Raw genomic sequence first — 13,483 nt, 5'->3', positions numbered from 1 at the left:
GTTAATGTAAAGATCTATTTAAAAAAACAAAACAAACAAAATAAATGATTTTCAGACCCCTTAGTTTGAAACTTAAAAAAAATTAGTTTTAAACTGTGGAAATGTTTTTTAATTGCAAGCAATTGCTCCAAGAGTTTTATATTTAAGACTGGTTTTAAAAATGTTTTTATGTTATCATCAAAATGAGCATATAAAATTTAAAATTCTCATAAGCCTTGCAGATCCCTAATACTACACTGGGCTAGTACTGACATTGCCTGGGAGCATGCCAATCACCACCTCTTATGTGGCAAATAAGTACTGGGCATGCCCAAAAGAGTGACAACCTAAGGGACCACTTGATTTTTTAAAAGTGAATTTACTGGGGTGACATTGGTTAATAAAATTTTATAGGTTCCAGGTGTACCCTATTGGAGAAACAGTTTTATGAAAAACAATTATGTTAATTACATACTAGGAAACATTAAAAATCAGTATATTAATATCTTTCTGCTTGATAACTTTTTCTTTTTGGATTTTTGATTAAAGAGGATGTATAAATGGCATATATAAGTAGGAGAAAGTATGCTTATGAACTCAGTTACAGTAAGAACCCCAACCTAGCAAAGACAAAAGGTCTTAGAGGACTACTGTGTCCTCTCCTAATATATTCTTTGTCTCTTCCTCTTTGTAGAGGGCATGCTGGACTAATGGATCATTGGCCCAAGGAGCACAATTTTTCCGATGTCCTAGCAAGAAAGCTTGCCTGCGGTAGTAAAGAAGAGTGTCCCCATAAAAGTAAAAATAACACAGGGATCTGGTCTGGGCAGTTGCAGGCATCTTGGAGACAGATCATGTACACATGATCCGGTGGTGAAGGCCAGGGTAATATTTCAGCTTTATGAACATTTGTGATTACAAGGACAACGAGCAGTCTCACTCGATATATGACCTATTTCAGTTTGGACGCAGGCTGCTGCAGTCAGGGTAGAACAGGCCTTCAGGGGTCTGTTGGTGCTAAGCCTGCCTGCAGGCCACAGCATGGAGGGTGGGGAATCCAGGTCAGGGTCACTGTGGGCTAGTTTAATTTTCATCACTGCGTGAAGGGCTGAAACAAGTATGGGGAAGATTCCAGTTACCTGTTCAAAAGAATGGAGTCCACTTTCTTTTCCTAACCTCACCATATCTTCCAAAATGGCTTTCTTCAGCTCCTGAATTGAATCATATAGGTAAAATTATAATATCAAAAACACATTTCATACCAACACACTCTCCCTCCCACACCTCCAACTGGAGCTGACACTCCCTGGCAGCATGCCGACACCACCTCTCATCTGGCAAAGAAGTACCAGGCATGCCCAAAGGAGTGACAGGCTAAGGGACCACTTGATTTTTTTCTAATTGAATTTATTGGGGTAACATTGGTTAATAAAATTATATAGGTTTCAGGTATACAATTCTATAATACACCATCTGTATATTGTATTGTGTGCTCAGCACCCCAAGTCAACATGATGTTTGTTGTTGTTTTTTGCCGCGCCCGCCCCCGGCCCAACATGATGTTTTTAAGTGGCCCTCTGGTCAGCCTGGTGAGTCCCGGGGCCCTGTAACCCCCGGAAGAGCCCAGGGCCTCGTGGAATCGATAGGGCCTGTGGTTGCTGCTGAGAAATGGACCATGTGACTGGAGGGGCCGAGGCTGAGACAGAGCACAGAGATCCTCTTCCAGAGGTCCCTCCATGTACCACGAAGATTCTTAAGGTGTGAGTGGCTAATGCTCTAAGCATGAAGAACTGTGTTACTTTTTCAATTCCATGACTGTCTCTCTAAGCCCAGTAGATACAAAATGCACCTCACACTTGGAGAGAGCATGGCCAGTAGGCAGAAGGCCTAAGCTCACATCTGACACTGCTGTTAACCAGCTGTGTGGCTGTGGGCAAGCCGCAATCCTCTGTGGACTCTCCTGCAAGCTGCAAAACAAGAGGCCTGGACAAACTTCCTGTGATGTCTTCTAGCTCGAAAATTCAATAGTTTTATCAAACTTTCTAAGAAGAAATGTGAGTCTGGTTTAGAATTCCCACCATGTATAAAGTTAGAAATTTACCTACATGTTAGAATTTCGTCTGTCTGCTATTTTCCTGTTCTCTCATAATGCAGTATCAAAAAAGGTCCAGCAATCTTTTAGGAAACAGCCCCACCATACAGACCTTATTTACACAGAGCTCTGAGTATGTCCCTTCAATTCCTCTCTTCTGTGCCCAGGAGGGCATGACTTCAGGGTCAGGCACAACAATGCCCACCAAAAAGGCCTACAATCCCACCAAAGAAAAACAAGTCATGACGAAAGCACTTTTTTCCCTAGTCACCATATTTATTTTGATTTTTTTCTAAAAACATTAAAACCTTTCTGAAATAGATACAAAATTAAAGATACTAGTACAAGATATACCAATCACCAAAATAAAACAATCACCAAAATTGACAAAAGCTTTTTATCATCACAAAAGCCGTTATATTATTATTTTTAAAACATTTATTAAAGTATAGTTGACATACAATATTATATTAATGAAAAAAGTTTTTAAAGTTGTTATCTGTAGTCCAGCAGTAAAAATAATCTCTTGGTATGCTCAGACTCTACCCTTTTCTAAAAATAAGTAGATGGCTATGTTATGAAACATTTCCACCAATATATCACACATTCTTGACTATTTATTTTCTGATATTTACCTAACTTTGTAAAAAAATTAATAAAGAATAAACCTAAGGAGATTAAGCATCAATAAAGTTAGACCTACATGTACCTTTAATTCTCATGCTAAACTCAAATGAGTACATCTTTAGGATGGTAAACAAACAACTCAACGAACCAAAATATGTTTCTCAGGATTTCCTGACATTTTGACATTAATATGGTCTTTTATTTCATTAACATGGTTCATTAAATGATTAAAAATAATTTCATAATACTTAATTATAGCAGTCCAATTAATGCAAAGACTATATTCATAGCGATCTTTCTGACTTTAAATCTAAATGATGTTGAAAACAGAATAATAAATCCTCTCCAAATAATTTAATCCTAAACCACATTAATTAATTAACATATTACCTTAATATATTAGGCTATATCATCAACAGTGCCATTGTTGCAATATTATACCTATTTATCTGTAAAGTTCATTTGCGTATTTCAAAATCAAAACAGTAGAAATTCTGAATTTTACTTCAGCAACTTATTTCAAAATTCCTCTTGGAAATAGGTAGAACATTAGTTAAAAGTGGATACAAGCCCTGGCCAGGTAGCTCAGTTGGTTGGAGCGTTGTCCCTATACACCAAAGTTGCCGGTTCGATCCCTAGTCAGGACACATGCAAGAAGTCTCTCTCTCATACATTCATTCATACATACATACATACATACATACATAAAAGCAGTGGGTACAGCCCTAGCCAGTTTTCTCAATAGTTACAGCACTGGCCCCTGGACTGAAGGGTCTCGGGTTCAATTCCTCTCAAGGGCACATATCTGGGTTGCGGGCTCAATCTCCAGCCCCAATCCGGGGCATGTGCGGGAGTGTCTCTCTCACAGCAATGTTTCACTCACTCTGTCTCTCCCTCTCCCTTCCACTCTCTCTAAAAAAATCAATAGAAAAAAATATCCTCGGCCTTAGCCGATTTGGCTCAGTGGACAGAGCATCGGCCTCTGGACTGAAGGGTCCCAGGTTCAATTCCGGTCAAGGGCACATGCCTAGGTTGTGGGCTCGATTTCTAGTAGGGGGTATGCAGGAGGCAGCTGATCAATGATTCTCTCTCTCCCTCTCCCTTCCTCTCTGAAATCAATAAAAATATATTTAAAAAGAAAAACGACAACAACAAAAAAAGTAGTGGGTACAGCACAGGGAATATAGTCACTATTGTAATAACTATGTATGGTGACAGATGGGTACTAGGTTTACTGGGGTAAATCATGTTGCAAGTTATGCAAATATCAAATCACTGGGTACACCTGAAACTAATATAATATTGTATGTCAACTGTAATTGAAAAACAAATTTTTAAAAACACATACATGAAGTTAAAAGTAGTGGGAGTGTCCATTACTATAACTTCAAGCAACTAATCACCTAATTGCAATTTATCAAACCCTAAATAATTAAGATTTCTTCTTTAACAAGGAATTTTCTTTCATAATCTAATATGTAGGTGAATACGGTGTCTGATTAGAAATTAATGTTTACTACTTAACCAAATACCAAATACTTAGGAAATCATTCTGAGCTAACTCTAGATTTTTTCAGCAGGCCCAGCACCTGTGGGAGGGCTGGAGCACAGGGGACTCACCTGTAAGCTGTCCCCATGGACATAGGTTTGTGCCACAGGCTCACTTCGGGTGTAGATATTCTCAATCTTCTCAGGTGCAACATATTCTCCCTGAGCGAGTTTAAATATGTGCTTCTTCCGACCAATAATTTTAAGAGTTCCCGCCTGTGGAGTTGGACAAACAGCTTCATAAAAAGATGGCATCCTCTGAACCTCAAGCCATCACTGCGTAGTGCCATAGTCCCTCACTCCTGTCCTGCCCCACCTTGCAGACTCCACCCAGATCTGCTCCTCTGTGACTTCTCTGCTCTTGACAGCCACCGTGCACAGGGATTGATGGCTCAAGCTCTGCCCTGAATGACCTCAGCATTGACCCCCTTCCTTGCTCCCCCTCCCACCCTGCCGCCCTCCTCCTCAGAAGGCCCACTTGTCTTCCCACCAGGGCTTCCCTCTCGCCCAGGCCCTTGCTCTAGCTGTCCCTTTTCTCATGCCATCTTCAGATTTTTCCCCCTTAAGCCATGCTTAGGACTCTCGCCCCAGCTACTGCCCCAACCCCAAAGACTGCCTCTCCACCCACAGCACACAGCCCCCAGTGAATCCCTCCTGACCAGCCGGATGGCCAGGGCCTCTGCAGCAGGCAGGCCACCCCTTGGGCAGTGAGTGCCTGTGCTCCTGGTCACCAGGACCCCCCTGACCTCCCTGCCTCCCCTCAACCTTTTTTGAGTTTCCTAAGTGGGTCTCTCTCCTTTGGCTCAACCATGAATGTTGCACATTCCTCACCTCCACTGACATGCGCCTTGAGGTTAAGCACCATTTATCTCTTCACTGGCCACTCCCACGTCTGTCTAAGCTTCCAGCCAGACCTGTCACTGAGCGCCAGACCCAGAACTTAACTCTCCTCAGGACTCAGAAACAAGGGTGGCTGCATACGCGACATGCCCCCAAAGGAAGCTCCTCACCACCCTCCTCGCGCCTGTCCCAGCCCCCAAGCCCTAACACTGGAGATGGCCTTGCCATTTGCCTTTCCTGGGACCTCCAGCAGTCAGGCTCATCTGCCCTCACTCACAAGCCTCTCTCTATCAAACCACTTCCTGACCGGGCAGCCCTTTGCACACACTCTGTTCGTGCCCCATCTCTATGACCCATCAGAACCAGAGCCATCTCTCCAGAAGAGAAAAACAAGCAGGCCCTGCTTTGCTCAAAACCCAGGCTGGACAACACACACGTTCCCGACACAGGCTTCTTTGGTATTCTTGGTACTCTATGCACTGGGTGTCATCACCGCCATTGCATAGATAAGGAAAGGGAGGATCAGAAAGGTTACTTAACTTCTTCAAAGCCACACAGCTAGGAGGTAGGGGAACCAGGATTTTAAATCAGGTCTTTCTGGACCAGAAATATATACCTTTTCCTTGTATCTAATACTATTTCAAAACACTACTTTAAAAAATTTAACTCCCACAGACTGCCTGCCTCTTGTCTTGGGCTTTTAGTTCAAGCAAAACACTAGGTACTTCACATGAATTAATTTACATGCTTCTCACAACACCCTGCAGGGTAGGTCATATCATCCAAGTTATGGGGCATCAGTGGCAGAGCCAAGGCTTTGTGAGGCTTTAAGCTTTTTCTAACTTTGAAGATCCTCTTTAAGAAAAATAATATAAGATGAAGTACAGAACCTTGGAAGGGGCCTATGCAAGTGAAGGGACCTAAAGCCTAAGCTTTCTTAGCTGATGGGACAATCTACCCTCCATCAGTGTCCAGGGCCCCGCTGACTTCACCCGTCTGCCTCTTCTACCCGTGGGTCCTCAATTAGAACTGACTGCTTCACTCCTCTAGTGTCTCTCCACTCGGCACGTGCTGTGACTCCTGCCCTGACTGTCCTTCCCGGTCGCTCCTCTCACTCGGGGCAAATCCTGAGACTCAGACCCAGCGGCATGTGTCCTCCTTTGCCTTGCCCCAGGTGAGCGTGGCCCTCAGTTCATGCAGCCGCACTGAGCACTGTCTAAAGACTGGACGCTGTCTAAAGACCTGCCTCTCCCCTAAGCAGAGTCCCTGGCCCAGGGCACACATCAAGGAACATCCTCAACTGCTGCAGGATTGGGCGTTTCTCACAGGGAAGCACACAGACCCAAGCAGGGGCAAACAGCCCGCCAGCCACTCACGTGACCAGTAAACTCAGCATCTCAGGATGCCCACCAGAACCTTAGAGAGACTCCTTGGGCGGGCTGTGTCAGGCAAGGGCGCTCGGTTTCAGCAACAGAGCCTTTTCTGCTCATAGCTTTCATCTAAGCATCTCCTGTGTGTCAGGCTTTGTGCCAATTGCTTTACACGTATAATCTCACTTATTCCTGCACAATAACTGTGCAGGTAAGCAATGGTGTTATCCCCATTTTATAAATGACAGAATGAGGCACAACAGCTGATTTGGGCTGCAAGCTGATTTGGGCCACAGCCAAAGAGTTTCCCGTAGCTTCACACCCAGAGTCCCAGAGAGGGATGAGGCTTTGCTCATGGTCATGAGAGCCACGGCTGTCAGAGCCACAGGAACGCAGCCATTCTGGGGCTCAGCGTCAAGTTTTCCTCCTGCTCAGAGCCACTTCTCAGCGGGGGCCAGCGTCCTGGGCTCCCACTGCTGCCTTTCTCAGGCCTCCCAGAGCTATGAACTCCTGCTCCTTGTACTCCCCACCCCCAGATTCCACAGCACTGCAGGTCTTTCTGGAAACCAGGAAGGCTAGGCAGTGGGCCCCACATTCCAACTGTATCCTCCCACAAAGATCCCTATCTCCTGCCTCAGGTGGGTGGAGGAGAAAGCGTTGGGGGCAAGGTAAAGACAAACCTCTTAATCCCTGGAGGTGTTCCTGAATGACTAGCTGTCAGGCAGGACATGGAGAAGACCCCTGCCTCAGAGGGAATCAGATTTACACCCACCACCCAAGTGCTTGGAGCTCCAGGCTTCCCAACACACGCACCGGCAGCCACTGCCCAATGTCTCCAGTGTGGAGCCAGCCGTCGCTGTCCAGGGCCTCCTTTGTCTTGTCTGGATCTTTCAAGTAACCTTTGAACACATTTGGTCCTCTCACACATATCTGCAGGGACAAACACCGGTTTCTCTCAGCCCACAGCGTAAGGATTCCTGATGTGAGGCTGTCAGGGGCAAGTGTAGAAGACTGTAGGCTATCCCCCAGGAAATCCACTGTGTAGACGGCAGTGACGACAACAGAGGATAGGAACAGCCACCAGCTCTTCCTCAAGCTGCATCCTCTCCATCTCTCCTCTCTGCCCTGGCCACCCCAGGCCTCCCTCCACCATCTCTTCTTCCTCGGGAACTCACCGGCCTTTGGCAGGTGCTGCTTTGTGACACTGGATGGGGTCACATCAGATACTGATGGCCGGCTGGCTCTACCAGAGAGGCTCAGCCCCTGCCTCACCAGGCAGCCAGGCAGCTTCTACCCACTCGCATGGAATGAACGAGTATCTACCCCACGTGGCCTATCTGCAAATAGCTATGTTTCTGCTGGGACAGATTCACAGCAGCAGGCCACGCCACTTAGAGGGAAAATAGGATTTTTTTTTTAAAGTTTGAAAATTATAAATCTTGAGTTAGACCAGCCCTGCCGTAGTCTTGTTTCGTAAACAGAAGAGGGAGGAAATACTGAATTCGGTTGAGTCAAATCAAGCAGAAATTTAAAGTGACTTTACACTGAGGGTAAAAGAAAAATAATTCCATTTTTCCCCCTTTACTCATTACATGCAGCCTCCACAGACACAAATGACTAAATGCTGAAGTTTACCTCTCCCTCTCCTTTGCGGGTCCAATAGTTCAGTTCCACGACATCGACGAGCTTGATATGATTGCAGGGCAGAGGCGCCCCCACGTGCCCTAGAACAAACACCAGAGCAATGTGGCATGGTCAGTGTCCAGTCCACTTCAGCACTGAAAATGCTCCATGCCATGTAACCCCCCACCCCAAGTGGTCACAGTAGGCAATTATGGATGAAAAGCAAAACACATTTAGACGGGCATGTGTCATAGGCAAGCGCTGACAATAAAACAAAGTTCTGGAGAAGGCAGAGGCCAGCCTTTGCGGACCTTTGTTTTACATCAGATTCTTAAAGAGCTGGTCAGGCACGCCAGCCTGGCACCAACCTGCAGAGTCTGTGGGGCTCACACCCACACCGACCACACGGTCAGGAATTTTTTGCCCCTGTTGAAAGACTTTCCCCCTTGTCAGATCACAAGTCTTGGTTTGGGGTTCATAAAATAAGGTCACCATTGCTTTTCCTCCAGTCACCAGACTGTTGACCAATGTGCCCAGGAATCTAGGAATCTTGTTAAACTGCAGATTCTGACTCAGTGGGTCTGGGATGAACCCTGAGATTCTGCATGTCACACAGGCACGCAGGGGATGATGCTTCTGGTCCACGCACTACACTGAGTAACAAAGGAATGGAAACCAGGACAAGGTAATTCGACCCTAAAAAACAACTTCTAATTTTCTTGATCTTGTAATTTCCAGCCACAAAATTACATTGAAGTCATTTTCTAGTAATTTGTGTGGGCGTGGTTGTTACAGAATTCACTGTAATAAGGTGCTGGCCAAGGTCCTGAAGGGACCGTGAGCAACAGCCATGGAGATTAAAAATGAGGTAGTGACACTTTGTTTTCTCTTTTAAAGGAGAGGCTGAAAAATCTTTCACAATTCGTACAAAGACATCTATCTTTTCATACTCAATAGCCTTTGAAAGTTTTTATGGTAAGGAAGAATAAAAAAGGCAAAACTCAAAAGTCTTACATAGGAAAATGCGGAGAATGACATAAAGGGAAGGAAGTATCCGAAAGGAAGGGCATACGTGAGAGTGATTGGCAAACATAATGGCAACAATAATAAAAAAATAGTGAACCAGGACCCCAGAAGACAGTCCTTGTAGATTTGCTCGTGGTAGAAAGATCAAAGAATGTATACACCAAAGGCTTCATTCAGCTAGAATTTAAAAGATAAAACTCGGGGAAAAATGCTTCTGTACTTGACTTGGCCAAATCGGATTTTGATTTAGACTCCACCTATCATGTTTCTGCTGACTACCTCAAGGTGCCCTGAAAACAGGATTGCATTACTGGGCATATTTCTTGTGCATGCACATTATCCCAAGTTTTTCTAGTTTGCAGTTGAGCAAACTAAAGCATGAGAGTGGAAAGCCCAGAGAAAGTTGGTGCCCTAAAGGATTCCTTTGCTGGATGGTGTTTAGTCTTCCAGTATCTGGTCTAAATTTGTGATGGACCATACAGGGACTACCTGCTGCTTCCTCCTTACCTTGAAAGATGAGTCTCTTCAGAATGAGGCAGTGGGTGGGATCTGCTCCTTCATGAGGCTGCCACTGCCTTCTAGACACTAATGTCATAGGAGACTGTAGTTCCCAAGGGCCTTGGAAATGGCCCTTTAAGAAATAGTGCTTTGGCCACTAGGAAGTTGCCTCTCCAATTCATAATTGTAATCTTTCAATAGGGCACGATTGTGAAAAATCCTGATTGTAATCATAATCAATTCATAGCCTGCTTCCTTCATTCTACGCTCAGCCAGCATGGCTCAGTGGTAGAGAGAGCATAGACCTATGAACCAGGAGGTCATGGTTCGATTCCAGATCAGGGCACATGCCGGGGCTGTGGGCGCAATCCCCAGTATAGGGCATGCAGGAGGCAGCCAGTCAGTGCTTCTCTCTCATCACTGATGTTCCTATCTCTCTCCCTCTCTCCCTTCCTCTCTAAAATCACTAAAAATAAATTTAAAAATAAAATAAAACCACTACAAGTGCCTGGGTGGTGTGGTTCAGTGGTTGAGCATCGACCTATGACAGGAAGTCACAGCTCGATTCCTGGTCAATCCCCAATAGGAGGCATGCAGGAGGCAGCCAATTAATGATTCTGTCTTATCATTGATGTTTCTGTCTCTCCCTCTCTGAAAACAACTATAAGCAAGGCTGTGTGGTATTCAGAATCTATGAAATCTAGTATACTGACATAATCATTTTTTCCTGAGCTATATTTTGGAATCTATCACTTCTTTATTTTTTTTTAAAATACGACTTCGATTTATCTATACAAAAATGGAAAAATGCAAACTAAGAAAACACAAAAATATGTTAACAAAGAGAACAACAGACCCATAATGGTACAACCTAGACATTACCACCATTAGTATATTTCTTCTATTTCTGCTTTTTTTCTGATGTTCCCTTGTAACTTTACTTTCCATGAGAAAATTTTGTAGCTGTTTTAATTCAGCAGTGCCTGGTGACGCACCCCCACATCTCCTGTCCATCCTACCTGAGGTCCAGTCCCCAGGTGTGGTGAAGGTACATCCAGCTGTGCACTCAGTTTGGCCGTAACCTTCATAAACCTTCAAGCAAAACATGGAAAGCACATTGTAGGCACACAGCCTCTTGCAGCTGGCTGGCTGCCTGCCTCAGCCAACTAAGCTCCCACCCTGACACCTGCTGCTCCATGCTGGGCATGGTGGGAGGGAGGTGCTCTAGAGGCAGGTAAACCCAGGTGAAGCTGAACACAGATAACAGGTGTGGCTACTTTGCTTGGAAGAAGTGCTACTTTTACCATACTTAGTAGATAAGCTTAAGTGGTTTGGGGTAAAGATTTCTGACCTATTTTCAACTACTGACTCTATTTTTTATTTGGATAATATGTATTAAAGACAAGTACTTTAAAATCTACTGTATGGTTTACTTTGTCTCTGTAAGATATTCCCCTCCAGCGCCTCGTGTGTTGGCAGGAATAAACCGCATGGGAGAGTCTGCTCTTAGAAGTGGTCAGGCCACGTTGGGGTAGAAGAAGCCAGCGGCTTTGAAAGTATAAAAAGTGAAGCATGCACATCGATGAAATAGATGTGCCTACTTTGCTTAAAACCCTTCAGTCACAGCCATGTCACTATACCCTGCATATGTAAAAACTTAATACACTTTAACCAAATGGGTCAATGAAGGAATGGAATTTTTAGCGATGACAAAACCTACTGAATCAAATGACAAAACACAAATGGACTTTCAGCATCCCCTCCCCTGTGCTCCCTTTCTGTATTGGGCAATATTTTACAGGCTGAAGATGCAGAGATGCTGCTATAGGTGTGCTTATCAGCCCCCTTTCCCAGACTGGATGCACCTGGGCTTTCCATATGTCAAAAGGTCATACTGGCTTTCAGTGGCACTGGGATGTTTTCATCCTCAGAGGAATGGAGCTTCTATTCCACAAAAAGCTTGCTCCCAAGGCCTTTCCCTGTCCTCACACACATCTGCTTGCCCCCCGGGAAGGCCACATGAAGGTAATACCTGGCACCCCAAAGCTGCCCGAAGGAATCCCAGGACTGTTGGTGACGCGGGGGCTGCTCCAGTCACAATCATCCGCACACACCCACCAAGGCTGGCCTGTGGGAGACAAGAGCCTGCCAAAGTCTGTGCTTCTGGAAGTGGCGTCTAAGGCCACTCATCTTGGTTTCAGCCAAGGTCAACATTTAATAATTGGACCCCACTTGCACCCAGGGTAGGGATCAGAGAGAAGGCCTCTGAGCTGAGGAAGTCTGTTCTTCAAAATGAACAACCCAGTCAGCTGTGCAATATGGCCAACTCTATTACGTCTTTTGAGATAAGTGCCATTATCTATGTGGCATTCAATAATTTTGGTTCTACTTTCCTTAAAATACACAGCTATTCCCTCACTCTCCCATCATTTGCAACCATCCAAAAACAATTACTTAGGACAATTCCTTCCCACTTCCACGTTAATGGCCTAGCCTTTTTTCATTTACAAATCAATACCGTACTCTGCTCTATTTACTATGCGGTGGACAAAGAAGTCTTTAAATATGTTGTTTATGGAAGTTGAGCCAAGAGAGTTTAAATATTAATTTCCATAGCTAAAAATATAGTAAGAAAAACTGAGTAATGATACTAATTAACTACACATTCCTTGGATAATGCAGGACTTGGAAACTTTAGTGGGGATCCAGAGATGAGCAATTCATGATCAGCTGGTTTGGGAGAAGCTGAAGGGACAGGATAGAGGAAAAGCAAAGGAAGATTCTTGGGCCCAGCCAGAATGGCTCAGTGATTGCGTATCAACCTATGAACCAGGAGGTCACAGTTTAATTCCTGGTCAGGGCACATGCCCAGGTTGCAGGCTCAATCCCCAGTGTGGGGCATGCAAGAGGCAGCCAATCAATGATTCTCTCTTATCATTGATGCTTCTATATATTTCTCCCTTCCTCTCTGAAATTAATTAAATAAAAATTATTTTTTTAAAAGGAAGATTCTTGGCTATCCAAGAACCTAATGCTGCTGGAAAGCCACCATGGCCAGAGCTACAAAAAGGACCAAGTGAACCTTCAGGCCCCAGGAGCTCTTTGGGGGACCTGACCACCAAGGCAAAGCTCCCCGTTGCCTATGGAAGTCAAGGGACCTACTTTCTAGGAGTCCTTCCTGCTGTTTGCCTTTGGACCAATATAACACATCTCCAAATAACAAAAACGAGTCCTTTAAGATTTCAACAGTAGCTTACGCTTTGATTTCATGACCAAATGAGTTATTATTTTATAAGATTACTGTATACCACTGGGATGAACTTCTCTAATTCTTCTGTAAAGTCACCCATTAGACCCTTGCGTGTCTAGAATCACTTGTTCATTCTCTTACCTGAATCTTATTAAAGAAGAGCTCATCCCAGATACTATCATTCCTGATGATTCCGCTCCGGACTTCAGCCTGTTTACGCTTTGCTGCAAACTCCAGGAGCCAGCGCTTCAGTGGTGTGTTTGCCTGGCTGAAGATCTAAGGAGCACAAGTTGGGAACAGCTGCTGGGCCTGTCCCACCTCTAGACACGCCCTCCTCCCCCGCAGGAAGAAGGTCCAGACTAGCCAACAGAGAAGCCACACTCCATTGGACTCCTATAGGAGGTCACTGAATGTATGATAGCCAGCCCAAGGTCAATGCTACCGAGGTGTGAGCATGTTGCGGGGCTAGTAATTCCTGAAGATAGGAAGGAAACAGGTGAGAGTCAGGGAATACAAGAGAACAGGCCATTTCCAGGACCTGCGGGTGGAAGCTTGGAAAGCCTGCCTGGGGCTTCAGACCCCATCCACACAGGCATCTATCTACCCCTCAGCCTGGCCAGTCCCTGTGGG

General features: G+C 44.9%; 1 protein-coding gene across 1 annotated transcript in view; it reads right to left on the bottom strand.

The window, feature by feature from the left end:
- ACSL6 (acyl-CoA synthetase long-chain family member 6) overlaps nt 1-13,483 on the bottom strand; it is a 43,827-nt gene that overhangs the window by 4,923 nt on the left and 25,421 nt on the right. Inside the window, exons 13-20 of the mRNA XM_006759162.2 lie at nt 12,995-13,131; nt 11,636-11,731; nt 10,623-10,695; nt 8,092-8,180; nt 7,270-7,386; nt 4,319-4,462; nt 2,184-2,285; nt 1,119-1,190 (exon numbers count right to left, since the gene is read on the bottom strand). Coding sequence (XP_006759225.1) covers nt 1,119-1,190; nt 2,184-2,285; nt 4,319-4,462; nt 7,270-7,386; nt 8,092-8,180; nt 10,623-10,695; nt 11,636-11,731; nt 12,995-13,131 — 830 coding nt within the window. The remainder of the gene's footprint in view (nt 1-1,118; nt 1,191-2,183; nt 2,286-4,318; nt 4,463-7,269; nt 7,387-8,091; nt 8,181-10,622; nt 10,696-11,635; nt 11,732-12,994; nt 13,132-13,483) is intronic.

The sequence above is a fragment of the Myotis davidii genome, unplaced genomic scaffold, assembly GCF_000327345.1.
Source record: "Myotis davidii unplaced genomic scaffold, ASM32734v1 scaffold456, whole genome shotgun sequence".
In the NCBI taxonomy this organism is placed as follows: Eukaryota; Metazoa; Chordata; class Mammalia; order Chiroptera; family Vespertilionidae; genus Myotis; species Myotis davidii.
Note: the sequence above shows the minus strand (reverse complement) of the source record. Positions and strands in the feature narration are given on the sequence as shown.